At 39.8% G+C, this 20,839-nt stretch overlaps 1 protein-coding gene across 4 annotated transcripts in view; it reads left to right on the top strand.

The window, feature by feature from the left end:
• The window catches only part of LOC140198411 (solute carrier family 45 member 4-like), a 71,776-nt gene that overhangs the window by 17,977 nt on the left and 32,960 nt on the right, over positions 1 to 20,839 (top strand). For 2 of the 4 annotated variants that reach the window (XM_072259511.1, XM_072259523.1), the window contains exon 2: positions 11,585 to 12,105. In XM_072259511.1, the coding sequence (XP_072115612.1) occupies positions 11,874 to 12,105 (232 nt within the window). In that variant the 5' untranslated portion in view covers positions 11,585 to 11,873. Of the gene's footprint in view, positions 1 to 11,579; positions 12,106 to 20,839 lie in introns of all 4 variants that reach the window. The other 2 variants (XM_072259504.1, XM_072259519.1) reach the window with 1 other exon arrangement.

Here is a 20,839-nt window from a genome sequence, read left to right as displayed (position 1 = left end):
ATGGGGTCTGAAACAAGGATATTGTGTTTTTAACTGAATTGCAAAAAATGATTTAGAATCAGAAAATTAAGGGGAGAAAGATGGATTTCATGGTTAGAGAAGAGCTTTGTAGTGAGGACAGAGGGCAGTAGATTCCATTTAATGCAGCAGTCCCCAACCACCGGGCCGCAAAGCATGTGCTACCAGGCCGCGAGGAAACGATATGAGTCAGCTGCACCTTTCCTCATTCCCTGGCATGCACTGTTGAACTTGAACATGGGGTTGCTAACTGTCCCGTATTTGCCGGGACATCCCGTAAATTGGGCTAAATTGGTTTGTCCCATATATCCCCCGCTAAGGTAGAGCGTTCCTATGAAACCTTTTGTGCCGAAATGGCGTGAAGAGAAGAAGCAATTGCCATTAATTTATATGGGAAAAATTTTTGAGCATTCCCAGACCTAAAAAATAAACTACCAAATCACACATAAAACCAAAAATAAATACACTAACATATAGTAAAAGCAGGAATGATATGATAAATACACAGCCTATATAAAGCAGAAATAATGTATGTACAGTATAGAAATTTGGCCTGTCCCCTAAAACGCTCACTAATTTTTATAGATGCACCGTAGAAAGCATTCTTCTAGGGTGCATCACAACCTGGTATGGAAGTTGTCCTGTCCAAGACCGAAAGAAGCTGCAGAAGATCGTGAACACGGCGCAGCACATCACACAAACCAATCTTCCGTCTGTGGACTCACTTTACACCGCACGCTGTCAGAGCAGTGCTGCCAGGATAATCAAGGACCCGACCCACCCAGCCAGCACACTTTTCATCCCTCTTCCCTCCGTGAGAAGGCTCAGGAGCTTGAAGACTCGTACGGCCAGATTTGGGAACAGCTTCTTTCCAACTGTGATAAGACTGCTGAACGGCTCCTGATCTGGATCTGGGCCGTGCCCTCCAAATATCCGGACCTGCCTCTCGGTTTTTTTTGCACTACCTTACTTTCCATTTTTCTATTTTCTGTTTATGATTTATAATTTAATTTTTTAATATTTACTAATTTTTACTATTTTTAATATTTAATATTTGTAATCCAGGGAGTGGGAAGAGCAGAATCAAGTATCGCTGTGATGATTGTACGTTCTAGTACTAATTGTTTGGCGACTATAAAGTATAGTCGGGAAGATGAAGGCAAAACCAATTTGTGAGGGAAAAAATCAGCACGTACGCGCATGCGCACACAGGTGCCCGCGCAAGGCTTCATGGTCATAGTAGTCTTTCATTGGGTAAAGCGTCCTGGGATTTGACTGCTACTTTTGTCCCTTATTTCCGAGTGAGAAAATTGGCAACTCTAACTGTAAAAGACATGTTGAGGTGAGTTTAACTCTACTTGAACACTCCTCCACCCCCCCCCCCCCCACCCCGGTCGGCCAGTCCGTGGTGCAAAAAAAGGTTGGGGACCGCTGATTTAATGGATATTTAAATGGATGTCAAATGCTGGAGAAGTAAAGCTTTATGGGTTTGTTTGCAAGTTTGAGTATGGTCAAGATTTTTAAGCATCCATTCAGATTAGATTAGATAATCTAATTTTAGCAATCCAACAAGAATAGAATAATGCTGTCAGCATTTCTTATCTGCATTCAATTTGCATAGTTGAAATTGTTATGTGGGAGTTCAAAGACAGAATAAATCACCTGTTTAGGGTGTAAGACCAGATAGAGAGTAGGAAATTTGACTTGTTATCCTGAGTATTTTGTTTTTCCAGTGCAATGCAGAACCACTAGGGACAGATATGCAAGCCTTCAGTGCCACTGTGGATGATGACACATTACATTTCAGCTGGAGATGCATTTAATGATATACTGCTATTATCTTGCTTGTATTGCATTTTAGTTTTGAGGTACAGCATGGAACAGGCCTTCCAGCCCTTGGAGCTACGCTGTAACCTTGGCCTCATCACGGGACAATTTACAAAGACCAATTAACCTACTAACCTGTGGGAGGAAACCGGAGCACCTGGAGGAAACCCATACATTCCATGGGGAGGCCATACAAACTCCTCACAGAGGGTGCTAGGATTGAATTCTGAACTCAGGCTCCCCAAGTGCTAACAGTGACACTGTTACAATAGCTAAACACAAAATATTTTACAACATGTTTTATAAATTTACTGAATAGCTTGCTTGTAACTTGCAGTTAGGTTTTCACTGATTTAGTTCTTACCAGCTTATTAATTCAGTGCATACATTGACAATGAATTTTCTGTGATTTAATCAATTAATAGACACCAAAAATTTGCTTTATTACTTGAACATATCATTGTTTTTATTGCCTGCATGATTGGTTTAGCAAAGATTCCCAAACTCTTGAGCCCGCAAATCTATGCTACTAGATGTGTGGAGATGTGTTTTGGGGACTCTGTGGGAGAGTTGTTTCGTGCAACTAATGTTTTCAAGGATGCTTTTTAGAACTGACTGTAAACATGCCTTGCAGCTATTGTTTCACAGCTTTTGAAATCGAATTGGCTTGCACAAATCTTAAAGCCATTATAAACAGAGCAGATGAATAGATGAACAGACAATTCTTTCTAGACATTAAAATAAGATCAATGATTTAAATTGTAAAATATCCAAGATTTAGATATCAATCTTTGAGTTATTTCTGCAGATATAATTTGGGATTACATTTGTACAACCATTAATAAAAGTATAAAATATGCTAATCTCCGATATTTTATTTTCTACATTGAGAAATGGCATGAATTTCCTGAAAAATATTTCAATCCTTTGTATGAAAATGCAACTTCCTGGCTGCTAGATTGTAAAGACCTTAGAAACTAAACATTGTCTATACTTGTGACCAGTATTTAAGAAGCTGGTCTGTGATGACTTTCAATATCCTGTTGGGATATTGGCAATTTTGAATGTCAAGAAGTGATAGTTGGACTTCCCGGAGATGGACAATCACTCTGTAGCCTTTATAGCATAAATATTCCTACTCACTTAGCAACCCAAGCATGAATGTTGTCTATGTAATGCTGCACGTGACTTGAACTGCTTCATAATGCAGTTGCAGACGGACCTGAACACTACTGTTGTCAGAGTGAAGGTTATTTGACAGGGGACAGTTCATAGTGAAGCACTTGAAGATAGTTAGATTCAAGAATTCTATCTGATAGCTTCAGAGCATCATTCCAGAAACTAAGCAATAACAGATTGACTGGATATCTTGGGGTTTTTTTTCGCGCAGGATTGAAGAATAAACTTTGATCGGGATTATCTATCCCCACAGGTTTCACCCATGAAGTCTAACGTTTACTTGAATCCTTGCAGTTCAGATCTTGGTTTGGTATCTCTTACAAAAAAAAAATTGCATTCACTGCACTTTCTGGGAGGGGCGGAGTTGCGGATATCAGTACATTTTTTCTCTCTGGTTTAAAGTGACTTAGCTTTTGGACATTGTCCAACTAGGTCCTATAAAATTCCAGCGAATGTTTTGCATACATTAAGTGTTGAGATTCTGAGAAACCTTGAATATATGAATTAAATGAATGTATTAATCATTCTCTGTACTGATGTACTAATAATTCTAATCCAGAGTATTAACTTGCATCTTTATGATGCCAGAAGTTTTTTTTTCCCCCTAACTACTGTGATGATCTAGTCATTTTCAATAATTGTATCTATCCACTTAGTGTATTCCCAATCTGGTCCACAGCCCCCTTGCTTAATAGTATTCAACCATGGCATAAAAAAGGTTGGGAACCCTTGCTCTAGATAGTGGTGGCACACATTTCTGCTGCTAGTCCATACTGCTTCAATAATAGCTGGTTTTGAGTTTTCACATTTAACATGATGGTAGTGCTGCACAACATTTTATGGTTACCATGCCATAATTGCTGTTTTGTTCACCTTCCAGATTTATTTAATTAGTTTAAGTTGCCTTCCTCTGTATTCAATATGGAATTTAAACCGAAGACTAGTTTAATGGTCTATATCCCTAAATATTACAGTAGTAACTTGACCATTATTTTTGTACCCGTGAGCAAAGAATCATTGAATTTTTATTGTGCCCTTTTTGAGAGCAGCCACAAAAAAGCTTGACACTGTATATAAATCATTTAAGTGACAGGATAATTTGTGCACATACTGCACCATCGATTGATGTAAGTGTACCTGTTTCTCTACAATGTCATCTATAGATGTAGGTAACAATGTTGAGGTAATATAAACTCATCCTCATTTGGATGCATATTCATTTACATTGGGTCTGTTTCTTGGCTTTCCCCATTTCAATCAATGGACCGTTTTAAAACAAAATACGCTGTGGGAGCCCATTATTTGTATCTTCTAATTGTTAACTTCTCTGTGTCTCAGGTGCATAATTGACACTAGATTCAGGACATTGAAATAAGAAAAGCTGGAAGCAGACTATTCAGGATAGTTGATGAGTAAAGGTATAGCAATATTTCAGATGGCTTTGCTGATCTGGAAGGTTTTTATTCCAGATTTGTGTCTTTTGCATTTGTATAAAAAGACATGTTTTGAGTCTGTTTCTTGTAAAATGAATACTGATTATCAAGTATGGATTTGTCCTTCTTTCTCTTTGAAGGACATCTTTCCAGCATTGTTTGAACATTACTGTTAAATTCATGAGGACACTTGGACAGAATGTTTATCTTGTTTTTCAGATAGCATCTCTCCAGTTACTTTAAAAAGTTGCCTAGTTTGTACTTGGACAGCTTCCTCCAGTTACATTATTTACACCGAAGCAGAACAGGAATAATCTTCAATGCCACTTAAAACACTTTTGAGTCATTACTGTGGTTTGGAAAGTGAATGGGAAGTATTGTTGGATCAATGAATCCTACTGCTGTAAATTTCTTTAAGGTGTCCTTTTAAGACTTGTTTTTACGAACCATCCAGCAGTTTCAGTCACTATTAATGAAAGCTTACTCTGTTTAATTCCTCAGTTGAAGTTGTCTCTTGATCATTAGACCATGGCTCTGGGTTACTAGTACTTAAACCACGAGAGATTTTGCAGATGCTGAAAATCCAGAGGAACAAACACAAAATGCCAAAGGAATTCAAGGGGCAAGATAGGTGGGTGGAGGAGGGGGAATAATTGAGTAGATGGAGGTGATGGGTAGAAGTAAAAGGACTGAATGAGGAACCTGATAGAGTGAACCATAGGAGGAAGGGTACCAGAGGGAAGTGATGGGCAGGTGAGGAGATGAGAAGGGATAAAATGGGAGCCAGAAAGGGGAATGAAATAAGAAAAGGGATGGGTGAGAGAAATTACCAGAAGTTAGAAAAATAGAAATTTATGCCATCAGGTTGGAGGCTGCCCAGACAAAATGAGGTGTTGCTTCTCTCTCCTGAATGGCCTCATTGTAGCATTAGAGGAGGCCTTGGACTAACATGTTAACCATATGAACTAGGGTCCTAGGCTGGTCACCCCATTGGGTTTTACTTATGAGCCACCTCAGGTTTCTTTTTCTATTTTAGATTTTATAGATTTTTCTATTTCCATATATGCCTGTCCCTTTGCTTTCTTTGGATTAAGTTTTTACTTGCCACTGTAAGCTTCAGCCTTGTTTGTCTTGATTGTGGTTGAACTGATTTATCACTACAAGTTGGAGTAATATTGCTAAATTGGATACTCTAAAATGAAGTTTGTAGCTGTTGATCCTATTATTGTTACATAGTTTGTCATTCCGGTGGCTGCTATAAATACTTAGGGATAGATTAATGTTGACTTTGACTTAGCTCGAGGTCATTTCACCATAATTCAGTCAGACGGGGGAGGGTGGATAAGGCAATACATTTAATGGCAAAAGATTTACTAAAAGGTACAAAGTACAAGGTTTTAGCATGGCAGCCTTGTCAAAAAGGAAGGTAGTACAAGACCTCAGAGTGTCAATTGACATGCAAACTTGGCTTGGAGGGGCAGGGAAGTAGTGAATTGTGGTTGAGTTTTTATCTGGAAAAGTTAAGCCAGTGGGGTTAGACAAAGCTTGGTACTCGATCTCTTGTTGCTTATTGTATCCCTGAATAAATTAGGCTTAAAAACAATGTGATAAAAAAGTTTGCAATTAATACAAAGATTGACATTTGCATGGAGAACTTTAATTTTGGGAGGGTGGATAGTTGAAGCAGTAAAATAGCATTCTTATCCAGGGAATGTGAGGTTAGTGGCTTTCCGTGGATAATTTAGTCTGAATTTGACTGGGATAAAACTGGAAATAAACCAATGTAGAGCAGACTTGGAGGCAATTTGATGAGGCAGAGCTGAACTGAGGTTGTGGACTCACTTCTGTGAACTTCAGTTCTGAATACACTTCATTTACTTTTATTATTCACACTTTGTTTTTTTTTCTCTCTGCACATTGGGTGCTTGGTCTTTTGTTTTCATTGGGTTTCTTTGTTTTGTGGCTGCCTGTAAGGAGATAAAACTCAAGATTGTATAAAGTTACACACACACAATGCTGGAAGAACTCATCGGAACTGGAGGAAAAAAAGGTGAATCAGGGTTAGAAGGGGGGAGGGGAGGAAGAAAGACAAGGTGATGGGTGAAGTAAAGAGCTGTGAAGTTGATTGGTGAAAGAGGTACAGGGCTGGAGAAGGGGAAAATCTGATAGGAGAGGACAGAAGAAAAAAAGAGGAGGGGCAGAGCAGTGATGGGCAAGTGCAAGTAATGCGAGAAGGGGAAAAGCACATCTTTCCCTCCCCCCCCCCCCCCCCCACTTCCTGCTTTTGCAGGGTTCGCTCCCTACGCAACTCCCTTGTTCATTCATCCCTCCTGGCACTTATCCTTGTAAATGGAACAAATACTGCACCTGCACCTGCCCCTCACTACCATTCAGGGCCCTAAACAGTCCTTTCAGGTGAGGTAACACTTCACCTGAAGTGTGTTGGGGTCATCTACTGTATCTAGTGCTCCAGTGTGGCCTCCTGTATATCGGTGAGACCTGACATGGATTGATGGATCGTTTCGCCGAGCACCTGCACCTCTTCTACCAGAAAAAGTGGGACCTACTTCTCATTTCCATACCGACATGTCAGCCTATGGCCTCCTCTACTGTCACTGAGGCCACACTCAGGTTGGAGAAGCAACACATTATATTCTGTCTAGGTAGCCTCCAGTCTGATGGCATGAATGTCAATTTCTCGAACTTCCGGTAATGACCACCCCACCCCTCCTTCATCATTTCTCATTCCCATTCCCTCTCTTACCTTATCTCCTTACCTGCCGTTCATCTCCCTCTGTTGTCTTCTCTCTTTCTTCCATGGCCTCTGTCCTCTCCTATCAGATGCCCCCTTCTCCAGCCCTGTATCTTTCACCAATCAACTTCCCAGCTCTTTACTTCACCCCTCACCTATCATCTTGTTTCTTCCTCCCCTCCTCCTCCACCTTCTAACTCTGACTCTTCATTTTTTTTTTCTCTCTCTAGTCCTGATGAAGGGTCTCAGCCTGAAACATCAATCATACTCTTTTCCATAGATGCTGCCTGGCCTGCTGAGTTCCTCCAGTATCTTATGTGTGTGTGTGTTGCTTGGATTTCTAGAATCTCCAGATTTTTTCTTGTTTGTGGTTGTATAAAGTTGTGCATACTTTGAACTTAGTTAAAAACTTAGGGCAATGCATCCTAGTGTGCTTCTATTCCGTCTTGCAGCTTTTACTTTTAACCATAAATTCACTTTACCTGTACTTTGACTGTCATGCAGCTCACTCCAGTGATAATTGAAACGAGCTTGTTCCCACCCATACGAGTGATCAGTCCTGTATCCATTTTCCAGGCCTGGCCAGATCACCCCTTTCCCCACAATTGCCTTATTGTACAGAGATCACATCATTGCTAATTGAGTGAAACAAGTCCATTTTGCAGCATCTTTTCAAGCAATACTCAATTGAGCGGACAGTGTCTGGAAAGAAAAGTAGTTAATCTTTTATGTTCAGGATCCTTTGTCAAAACTGGCTTCAATGAATAAGTCCTGGAAATAAAACATTCTCGTTTTCCACAGATAACTATTTGTCCTGCGTGCACTTCCAGTATGTTGAGATTGATTTTTTTATTTCCTATGCTGTGGTCCTTTAAGCTGCTGCCTTTATCCATTGAGAAAGGTGCACTTGGTACTTTTATATGTAGAGCTACAGAGGCCAGAGCAAACCTTCTGGCCAACCATGTCCAGGCCAATGATGTATCTTTATGTACTAATCCCATTTACCAGCTTTCTGTCTTGTCAATTCAGTATTCATCCAGATTCTAAACTGTGTGCCTCCACCACTCAATTTGGGTAGTCTATTCCAGATTCTAATTTTCCCTGGGGGGGTAGGGGAAGTTCTTGGATCTTCTCTAAACCTCTTCCCTGCCTTATAACTGTCCTGGCTTTTATAGGTAGCTGTGATTTGCTTTCTGGAAATGTTCCTGTTGTATACCTTCTCTGCCTATTTTGTATGCCTCCAAGTTCTCCATTCACCAGCACCCTCCCACCCCAAAACCTCTGTTTCCTGTGTTTGAAGGAAGCAAACCCAGCCTTTTGTTTCCCCTTGTGGCAGAATTAGGCCAACAATGTGATGAAGCAACACACACAGAATGTTGGAAGAACTCAGTGGGCCAGGCAGCATCTATGGAAAAGGGTGAACAGTCGACATTTCGGGCCGAGACCGTTCATCAGGACTCATTGTGATGAATCTCCTTTGTATCCTTTCTGGTGAATTCACATCCTTTCTGTGGTGTAGCATCTAGAATTATACACAGAACTGTAGCTATAGCCCAACGAATGTTTTATGCCCCTGCTCTTGGATTCTGTGCTTCAGCTCATGAAGAAAAGTATTCCGTTTTCCTTCACCCCTTATACTGATACATTCGGGAATCGTTTGCTTATTGCGACCGGCACCATATAGTGGCTTCTACATTGGTGAAACCAAGCACTGATTAGGTGACTTCTGCATAATGTCTTTAGTCTGCATGGGTGACCCATCATTTTAATTCCCCATCCACAAATACCGAGCACAGCGTGTGAAAAGCAGGTTGCTTTACATTCACTGAAGTTCTTGAAAATGTTGTCAGCACTGCAATACACAAAATTTAAGGAACAAAGCAGATATCATACATTAAACAGTGCTTTCTAATGTCAAAATATTATATTTTGGCAGTTAACAACATCTGTGGAGAACAGCAATTAATGTTTCTCACTGTTTTATTCCTCTCTTTTTTGGTTGCAAAAGTAAAAACACTTTAAAGTGCTCCATTGGATGTAACTTAACCTATCTTCTTCATCCACTTGCTCTGAACTTTTTGGTTGCATGTGTATTCTGACGTAAATCACTTGACTGTAGAATGTTTTCAGAGCTGAGTATTAGTTGTATTGGTAGTGCTGTAATGGCTTAACTGGTTAGTTGTAAATTGGCAATGAAAGGAAGTGAATTCAGCAGTCACTCTTAAAAGTTTGCATTCTTAGAGCTGTCCCATCATTAATATAAAATGGCCAATATTGCTAGTGTGGGTTACTAGAAATAGGTTAATGGCCTGAAAAATTGAAAGGAATGAAGTCAGCAAGTGAAAGGTTAATGCAGCTGCATTTACAGACATGGTATTCAGTATTTATCATGACAACTGCTGAACCTCTAAGGTTACTTTCTAAGCTGCAGTAAGCTTAAAAGCTATCTAGCACAACATTTAAAGCACAAATTAGATAGGATCTTTTGTGTTTAAGTCTGTGGCATTCACTTCCAGGAATGGCAATTGAATTAGCCTATCTGACGGTTTGTACAAAACCTGTGGAGGAGGTGGGAGGAGTGGAATATGACAAGTGTTTTTTGACAATGTTTTTAGGACAATTTTCTGACTTGGTGGGTAATGTCAGTCACTTGTGTGCTCACTGAATTTTAGTATTATGCTGCCAATTTAAAGTTTTGATGAATAACATGACTAAATGATTGTGGAAAAAGACAATTCTACTGAATCTGCATGAAGTCGCATCTGTATTACCAGTTGGTGTGTGTCGATGTTGGGAGGTATTAGGACAGAAACTGAACATGGATAGAGGCTCGTTTAAAAAAGAGTGACTGTGTCTGAGGAAGTACTGGAGCCTTGGGGCCAAAGCATTTGGGGAGAATTTGTTTTTCCAGTGCTGGATGAGCGGTGAATGGTGAGATTAGGTGACCTGCTAGGCATTAAACAGCCTAATATAAGTTTAGAAAATTCTTTCTATAAAGCAGTCTGTAAGAAAGATGCTATAACAATTTGGATGTTGGCTGACTGTCTAATGCTTCAGTATTTTCTGTTGATATTTGCTGAAAGCTCTGATACTTTGAATTGCTGTTGATTTAGAATTTCTTTCCAGTACTGCATTGGAATGATCCATACAGGGAGGTAGTACTATTGAATAGCACATAAGTGCATTTTCAAAGAAAGCATGCAGTGCCTCTACTTAGGAGTTTGCAAAGATTTGGCATGACACCTAAAACTTTGGTAAACTTCTATAGATGTACAGCAGATAGTATATTGACTGGCTGCATCACAGCTGGTATGGAAACAGCAATGCTCTTGAACAGAAAATCCTTTTTTTAAAAAAAAGTAGTTGACACGATCCAGTTCATCATGAGTAAAGCCATCCCCACCATTGACATATAACATTGTCACAGAAAAGCAGTATCCATCATCAGGGACCCCACCACCCAGCTCATGCTTTTTTCTTGCTGCTACCATCAGGAAGATGGTACAGGAGCCTCAGGATTCGCACCGCCAGGTTTAGGAACAGTTATTACACCATCAGCCATCAGACTCCTGAACCAGAGGGGATAACTTCACTTGCCTCATCATAGGTCTATTCTCACAACCTGTAGGGTCACTTTCAAAGACTCTTCATGTCATGTTCGCTATTTATTTATTGTTATTATTTCCTTTTTCTTTTTGTATTTGTACAGAGTGTTGTCTTTTGCTCACTGGTTGTCAATGCTGTTGATGTGGTCTTTCATTAATTCTACTATGTTTATTGGATTTCTTGACTATGCCTACAAGAAGATGAATCTCAGGGTTGTATTTGGTAACATATATACTGATGATAATAAGTTTACTTTGAACTCCTTATTACTGAATAAGACTATTGAATGAACATGAGATGATCTCTTGACCCCATTCTACTCATGATCTTGTACCTTTGTCTACCTGCACTTTTTCTGTAGATGCTGCTCTTTATTCTGCATTGTTATTGTTTTACATTACACTACCTCAGTGCATTGTGTAAATGATAGAATCTGTATGAACCATATGCAAGACAAACTTTTCACTGTAACTCCGATTCCAATAACACTTTGCACACATTTGCTGGAGTACAAATTAGGCAATGATAATGTCAAGTCTTTGGTCAACTCTGCTGCTTTATATTTTACTTTGAAGTTGTAATCAAATTTTCACTTGCTGACATTGAGTTATAATTTGTGAAACTTATGATAACTTAATATTTGAGATCTAGTACTTCCAGTTTTTCTAATGCGCCATTAAAGAATTTTTAGATCATGCGCAACATTGCCAAGTAACTTCTAGCTATACTAAATGGCTCTAAGATTTATTTCTTTTTTGTTTCAGAACAGTCGCTCGATGGGGAGCAACAGAGAACTACCTCTTTGCATCACTGCCTCATCTCTACACTGCAGAAACTCCTCTATAATGAAACTAGTATTAACTGAATGGCAATTAATATGGATTTTTAATAGACAATAAACAAGCCATAATCCAAAGCTTCTACCAAAAAGTCTTCATCTGGTGTATGGTTTTAAGAATATTTTTGAAGGAAATGGTGGAAGAGAAGTATTAAACCTACAACTGAAGCACACGGAAACGGCAGGAAGCAAGTTTTTTCAAAAAGCAAATTTATTTTTTATGGCAGCAATGGCACCACAGAATGATGATACAGGACCTATACAAGCACAAGAATTGCTCACAAAGTTGAAAAAGAAGGAGGTCGAGGAGAATGGTGATGAAACAGTTAGTGAGGGATCCATTGACCATATTCCCATCAAATTGTGGGTCATGCATGGTGCAGTGATGTTTGGCAGGGAGTTCTGTTATGCAATGGAAACTGCCTTGGTAGCACCAGTATTGTTGCAGATAGGTGAGTGCTAAAAATCTAGTCAAGATTACAATATTTTTGAAATGGCTCTAATTTCACACAACAACTACACAAAATATTAGGATGAATCTGACATAATCTCATTGAGTTTATGCATGTGCTTGCTATCCTGTACAAACGTACAATTGGATGACTGATTGAATAGTGCATTAAGTACTTGCAACCTCACTGCGGCAAATAAACACCTTGGGCAGAAAAGAATGTAACCATGTTTGAACTTGGTGATAATGCCAAGGTTTTAGATGGCAGGTGAAAATGCTATCTATTCTATTCTACTGTTAGAAAGTTTGCAGTATTATGCTTTTTTCTATCATTGTATCTAAACATTGGATTTGCACTTCAGAAAATCTGATGCTTTTTAATCAGCTATAAACACTGAATTTACCAATTTGAGAAATTCTGCATGTTGTTCTTGCAGTTTGTGAATTGTACTAATAATGTACATTATTCCAAAGTATTTTCATATAATTGGTCGGCAGATATGCAGAAGGTTGACCTAAGTGTATTAAACCTAATGTTTATCATTTAAGGACTTGCTATTTGAGAGTTGGTACTGCTGGGCATGCTTCTGATATTTTTATTGCTAACCAACACTTTGAATAGATTTAAATAGAGTGATGGCTGCATTTTCCATAGAAACCTATTAAATCTGATCTTTCTATCTACGGAAGCAATCTAATGGAATATTTGACATGCTTGATTTTTGACAACATTTGGTAAGCTAATATTTCAGATATTTATTGAGTATGAGAAATGCAGGACTACACAAGGGGAGCAAAGAACATAAGATAGTATTAGCAGATAAGGTAAAAGAGAATTCCAAGAGATTCTAAGTACACTCAAACCCCACATAACACTACCCCACATAGCACGGATTCGTTACAACGCTGTTATTCAATTCTTTATTGAAATTTTTTTAAATGAAAAAAAATTACTCTAAACAACATTTAAAACTTCTCAAGAATCGCCACCATTACGGTAATCATTCAACCAGCCAATGAGAGTGCTTTACATACACTGTGAGCCACTCATAGCCAATCACATACAACCCCTGAGTGTGTAAACGCTCTTGCTCCCATGCCAATTTCTTCCATTTCTTTTCAACCATAATGGCCAACAATTTCCAGTGAGGGTAGTACACCTAAGGTGGCTTGGAAAAGCATTAGCATGGATGTGAAACTGCAAGTGATATGACAGTTGGAAGCTGGTGAGCATCAGATTGATGTTAGCGCCTCTTTGAAATTGGCTACATCAATAATCAGATCAAATATAAAAAATGCAGACAAGATAAAAGCTCCTGCAACAACTACCTCAAAGTTATCATCAACAGAGGTGACTCGTTCAAGGAGTCATTTGCTTGAGAAAAGGAAAATAGATTAAATGTATGGGTGGATGACCAAACACAATGAAACATGTCCCTAAGCCAGCTGATAATAATGGAAAAGGCAAGATAAGTCTTCAATCATATTCAAGAAAAAGAAGATACATGAGTAACATTTGTAACCAGCATTCATAACTATCGGGTTTGATAGATTTAAACAGCGCAATAACCTGTAAAGCAGAGGTATCTCTAGTGAAGAGGAAACCCCAGCAAGAAACCTCACGTCAAAATTCCTCAGCACTAGCATCACCATGATCACACAACTCATGGACCAGTTCATCAATAATAACCCTGACTGGGAATGAAGCAATAAGGATAGAGGTATCCGCAACATGATTTCCTACTACCAACAATTCGTTCATGAGAGGAAACTTAAGAAAGGCAGTCAAATCTCAACGCCTGCTTGAAGAAGAAGCCGAAGTTAGAGGAGGACCCACAGCCTAGTCCCTCTAGATGTAACCATGACAAGTTTCCTTCCATTGCTGCTGTGATGTGTTGCTGCTCCACTGATGTACGGGTTAGGCCTATTTGCATGTTTGTTACTCCATGAATTACTGTGTATACATAAATCTCAGGTTTGTTTTTAGATATCAGGCACACATGTCCATTTATGTAATGCTATAATGACCCCACATAGCGCTCCACCTCCGAGGAATGCATCCTCAGCGTTAAGTAGGGTCTGAGTGTGTATCAAGAGCCAAGAGGGTAACTAGGCAGCGTTATTGGATCCTTTAAGGATCAATGTGATCATCCATTTGTGGAGCCATGGAAGATGTGCATGGTCTTGTATGAATACTTCTTGCCAGTGTTTACCATGGAGAAAATTGTGGAAACAAGCAGTTTCAGGGAAGAGAATAGTGATATCCTGAAACTTGTATACATTACAAAAGAGGTGCTGGCAGTCTTAGAGCACAAGTTTGGTTAAATCCCAGGAGCTTGACCAAGTATATCTTAGCTTGTTGTGGGAAGTTGGGCAAAAAATTGCAGGGACGTGGCAGAAGTCTTTTCATCTTTCTTGGCCATGCGTGAGTACCAGAAGATTGAAAGGTGGTTAATATTGTTCCTCTCTTTAAAGGTCTGCAAGGATAAACCAAGGAACTAAAGCCAATGACGCTAATGCCAATGGTGGGAAAGTTACTGGAAGGGTTTCTGAGAATCTGGATCTATGTGCATTTGGAAATGAAGGTCTAAATGGGGATAGTCAACGTGGCTTTGTGTGTGGGCAATCACGTCTCACGAATTTGAGTTATTTGAAAAGGTGATCAAAAGGATTGACAGGAGCCAATGGTAGATGTTATCTACGTGATTTCTCCAAGGTGTTTGACAAGGTCCCACATAGTAGGCTGATCCAGAAGGATGAGCTAACCAAATGGATTAAAAAAAAAATAGTTTAGTGATAGGGGAAAGAGGATGATAATTGAGGGGTGTTTCTTTTCCTGATTGGTGGCCTGTGTCCATTGGTAGGTAGATAATTTTGCAAATGATACCAAAATTAGTGGTATAGTATGCAGTAAGGGTTATGTAATAACTTAAATGAACTGGGGAAGTGGACCAAGAAATGACAAGCAACAGACATCAAAGTTGCTGGTGAACGCAGCAGGGCAGGCAGCATCTCCAGGAAGAGGTACAGTCGACATTTCGGGCCGAGACCCTTTGTCAGGACGAACGAAGGGTCTCGGCCCGAAACGTCGGCTGTACCTCTTCCTGGAGATGCTGCCTGGCCTGCTGCGTTCACCAGCAACCTTGATGTGTATTGCTTGAATTTCCAGCATCTGCAGAAGTCCTCGTGTTTACAAGAAATGACAGATGGAACTTAACTTGGATAAGTGTGATGTGTTGCATTTGGGATGTTAAACTAGGGCAGAACTTGAACAGTAAATAGCAAGCCCTGGGGTGTGTCCTAGAGCAGAGACGCCTAGGAGTACAGGTACCCGGTTTCCTGAAAATGGTGACACAAGGTGATGGTGTTTATCGCGCCGACCTTCATCAATTAGGGTACTGTCTGCAGGAGCTGAGATGTCAGGTTACAGTTGTCCAAGCTGGTGAGAGTGTACTTGAGTATTGTGTACTGGTCTTGTTGCCGTACTATTTCGTTAAGCTGGAAAGGGCGTGGAAAAGATTCATATGGATGTTAGAGAGGAAGGATAAGGCTGGGGCTGACCTTGTAGATGTGTATAAAATCATGAGGGGCATAAATGGTGTGGATGATCAGTATTTTTCCCAGGATTAGGGAGTCTAAAACTAAAGGACATAGGTTTAAGCCGAGAGGGGAGATTTAAAGGGGATCTGAGGGATAGGCTTTTCCTCACAGTGGAGTGGATTTTTCCACACACATGGAATGAGCTGCCAGAAGTGGTAGAGGTGGGTACAATTATAATGTTTTGAAGATGTAATAGACATGATCATGAAGAGGAAATGCTTGAATGGATATTGTCCAAATGCAGGCAAGTGGAACTAGTTTAGCTAGCATGAGTTCAGACAAAAGATCTGTTTCTGGACTGTAATGCTATCACTGTAATTTTTCAATTTGATGTATACATTATCCTTGTGATACGTTATCTACTTATAGCTCTGATGTATAGTTAAGCTATCTTCAATAACTTTAAAACTGATGCCACAATAAACAGTCCAAAGCTTCCTCATTCCTAATTTTTAATAATGAGTACGTGCACCTACAGAAATAGCCTTACTCTTGACTCTCAGCTGGGATATGAAGATTACACTCCTGTACAACTTCATCCTTGTCCTGGGAAATTTAGACAATTCTGTTCCTTGTATTGTGCAATGTAACTGCAATAAAATGTAAATGGAAATAGTTGCCTTGACCTATTACATTATAACGGGGGGGGGGGAGGATGAGCAATGCTGGTTTTTAAAAATTAAATTTATGTACAACACTTTAGGTTAAAATTAAATGAATTGATACTGGTAATATTGTCTCCTTCGTAACTTAGCTAGCAATTTTTCTGCTGTGGTACACACTGATCTTCAGATGATTGCTACATATCAATTTCTGAATATCTTGCTTCCCACCAGCAGATCAGATGTCCATGTCTATCAATACAGTTTTGTCCAGAATAACAGCAGACCCTGTGATTTGCAGTTTTTAATATACAGGGACCAATGGAAAGAAAAACTGCAGACATTCTTGGGCTATGGTTTGATGGTATTTATATTAATCTGCCTGCTTTATGTTAAGCCAAATGTGGAGACTAGGAAATGTACAATGAGGGTTTTCGTTATTCATTACCTATCAAGTTAACAGAGGTCTTTGACACGGAAGCTGAATATAATCTCAATTGTGGCAAGACTTTTATCTCCCTAAACTGTCAAAGAACTATTGTTCTGAATTTGATGGGATAAATCCTCAAGGTTACTATTTGTAATATGCAAATAAAACTATATACTATCAATCATTGACTGGTATGTAACCTCGGTGCAGGAATAAACGGGTTGATAACTAGTTCATATTTATGCTGATCCTTTGCTTTAAAACAACAGGATTGACTATTGGAATAAGACGACAAGAAATGGGAGCAGGAGTACACCCAACTTGTCATTCCATGCAATTATGGCTGATCTGCCTCTGACCTCGATATTTCTTTTGTGCCCAGAATGCATAATAACACACTTTCCTGATCTTTGAAAAATGGATCCATCTCTTTAAATACCTCTCCAATGTTTTAGACTCCACGGCCCCATAGGGTAGTGAATTCCAGAGACTCCCTATCCTTTTGGAGGAAATACCTATGGTTCAAATAATTATTTCCTTGTTTGAAACTCAGCATTTTCCTTATCATGCCCTTTAGTATCTTGTTTCAATAAGATCATCCTTGTTCTTCTAAACTTAAGATTACAGGTTTTTTTTAAACTAGTTTGAGGTAGGACGGTCCTGTTATCCTAGGAAATGGCTTGGAGAATGTCTTCTGGACCGCCTTCAATGTTGTGAATTGCATTGAAGAACAGGATGAAAACTGTCCACACAGTGGTATTCCAGTTGTTGCTTTGCCAACACCCTGTACAAGTGAGTTGGGGGGGGGCTTTCTTTGTTGCTGTCGTCTCTAAATAAGGTTGTTACTACTGCATTGCAGATTGGAAACAGATTTCTAGCTTAGAGTGTAAAAGGCTTATGCTGAAAGACTTGAACATTTAGTAGTGGAATCGTGAGGGTTATTAGTGAAAGAAAAACAAATTGGTCTTAAATGTCAGGGGGGAAATGAGTGGTAATCTTGTATACTATATTTTGAAGGAGGATAACAGGTGCAGGAGCATGCTAATGCTTAACTTGCTTTTGTAGGTAGGGTTGTAGTGCCATTTTTAAAGTGACAGCTTATTTGTATAGGTAAATGATTTGTAACAATGGTAATAAAATAATTGGTAAAAATGTTAATAGCTTTGGAGGTGGGACCTAGCAATGTTTTGAACCAAGTGGTCAGGGAACTCTTACAACAAAATTCACTATAAAACCATCCAAATATCAAGTTTTGAAAATTAAAATGGGTGTGTCATGAAGTTTAAATTATTGCAGTGGACATCTTTAACTCAAAAGGCAAAATTATTAGCTGAAATAGGTTGATACTCCCTTAAGTCTCATCCACCATTCTGTAAGGTCATAGCGGATTTGATCTCTCTGTCTCTCTCACACACATTCCAGAACAGATTTAATTTTCTGTCAGCTTTTTGTCTTGAATATATTCAAAAACTCTCACCCATGCCACCCCTATAACTCAGGAGAAATTCTCAACTGTCTTAAATGTGACTCCCTCCTGGATAAGATCAGCTTCATTCTTCTATTCACCATTAAGCTTTCTGTTAACCTAGTTAATATACCTTAACTTCCAGTAAGATAGTGGTGCCATCAAACACAGCGGCCTCTTGGGGGGCCAACCAAAGGTGTTTTTGTCTTTTTTAAATTTCTTTTTTTTTTACAATCATAAGACAATGCTGGACGTTAAGAATTTGGAGTACAGCAGGTCTACCCAATCAGAGTGCTGATCGTTGCTGGAGGAGCTGGACTTGGTGTAGATTGTGCTACTACCCACTACAGAGAGGTATCAGAGTTGGTGCATGAAAGCAGTGGGTAGTCTAACAGCAAGTGATTACCTTGGATGTTTCTCTTGTGATTGCATGACCCTGTTGGACATTAGCAGTATAAAATACAGTAAGTCTGTTCCCCTTGTTTATTGGCAAGACAGGCAGGAGGGGAGCTGTATGGCCTCAGTTGTAGCAAGGAATGTTGCAACAGTCCAGGAGAGGAGATGCCGGAGGTGGTGTCCGTGCTGGGTTGCGGGGCTGGCCTCTCCCATTGGTCCGGCCATCCGGTGTTCACAGTGGAAGGTGAGCTGGATTTCATGCGTCTGTAAGTTTGTGGACTGCTGAGAACTGCTTGTTCTTGCTGATAACACTCCTGCACCATCTATTTACAGGACATGTCACTCAGGGACATGGGCTATATATATTTTGTGTGACTTTGTGTATTGCTATTTTGTATGTGCTGTTTGTGCCTTATGCCCCTTGACCCCAGAAGAATGCTGTTTCGTTTGGCTGTGTTCATGAATGATAATTAAACTTGAACATGAACTGAATATTTCTTATCTAAAATTCATGCATGTCCTTCCTTTGAATATAACGACCAAAACAATGTGCAGTTCTCCAGTGTGGTCTCATAAATGCCTTGGAACTGTAGAGTTGTAGAACATGGAAATGGGCATTTCAACCCACCATACCCATGCTAACAAGAGTGCACCCATTTGTTTATTGCATTTCCAGCACTGGGCCTTCTATGCCTAAGTGGTTCAGGTCTCCTCTAGATACAGGGTGCTACAGTAGTGTAACAGCACAACATTATTACAGCTCAGGTTATTGGAGTTCAGTTTTGGTAAGGAGTATGTGTGTCCTCCTCATGGTATGTGTGGGTTTCCCCTGGGTGCTCTGGTTTCCTCCCAGTTTCAAAAGACCTACCAGTTAGTAGGTTGTAAATTGTCCCGTGATTAGGTCCGAGTTAAATCGGGGATGGGGAGGGAGGATTGCTGGGTATCATGGCTCAAAGGAGCAGAAGGGCCTATTTCCTGCTCTTACCAAAGTAAATAAATGCTGCCAGTGAGTCTGCTTCCACCATTTCCTCAGGCATCGTGTCCCAGGTACTCACCATGCTCTGGCAATTTCAGATTGTGATTTTGCCAGTTTATTCCTTTTGCTCTAGGTTTTTTTTATTTACTTTGTCCATTCCTTTTGCATCTTTTCACACCTCTCTTCTCTGGCAATAGGACTGTGCTTCAGAATCTGTCAGTAAAACATCGGAACCTCAGTTTTGAATGACTCAACACTGGTAGTTCCCTTCAGAATCATCTTCTGCAGACAGCGCAATATCCAGTACACTCAGTGAAACAAACTTACAGAGGTGTCATTCAGAAGTATTATCAAACAGTTCAAAGCTAAATCGCATAAGATGATTAGAGTAGATAAGTTAAAGTTTGGTCAGAGACGGTGACTTTAAGGAGTCCTTGAAACAGAAAAAGGGGATTCCAGAGCTTAAGCAAAAAAAAAATCTATATACTACTAAAATTCTCATGCTCTGTTTGTCTGTGACCTCCAATTAGCCCAAACGGGTCATTACAGTGGCACTTTTTTTTGACTAAATGGACTTAAAATGCACTTAACTTACAGAATGCATGCAAAGGTCAGGGTTATATTCATATAAAATTACTCACTCATCAACACCTGATTCCATCTTTCATGGAAACGGCGACACGACACCACGACGCATGCGCATGGCCAGCCTCAGCAGCGCCTCATGATGCTCACAGCAGCGTCACCAATCGCAGCAGAAGGGCAGGGCAGCTCTATTCCAAGCGGTCACATTCTGCTAATCACCATCAGCATGTGCAGGATTGGGACAGATCAAACTGTGACCATCAATAAGAGGTAATTACCGTAAATTCAGGTGTATAAGCCGACCCCTTTTGTAGAGGTTTTTGATTTAACCAGAAAAGATCACAAGATCTCACATGCCGGTACTCAGCTTTGCTGAATCCGGAACCTGGAAATTTTGTGAACCAGTACCTGCTAAGAAAATAGGCCTACACATTATAGAGCATTATAAGCAAATTCTTAATAAATAAATCAGGGAGGGAAGTTTTGGATTAGGTTCCCAATGGTAAAGAATCTTCTGAAATGTAACCTCCGTGAAACCATTTAACGCCCATCGTAATCTCATTAAAACATAACATGGGGTGGCGGGATCAGTACATGTACTGTTTGAGTTTGCGACCACCATGTACAAAAGATTAAAACGAATGCAATATGATGCTGGCTTCAAGCTGAAGGTTGTTGATT

The sequence above is a fragment of the Mobula birostris genome, chromosome 1 (genome assembly GCF_030028105.1).
Source record: "Mobula birostris isolate sMobBir1 chromosome 1, sMobBir1.hap1, whole genome shotgun sequence".
Lineage (NCBI taxonomy): Eukaryota > Metazoa > Chordata > Chondrichthyes > Myliobatiformes > Myliobatidae > Mobula > Mobula birostris.
The sequence above is the reverse complement of the archived record's forward strand: the minus strand, read 5'-3'. Positions and strand labels throughout refer to the sequence as shown.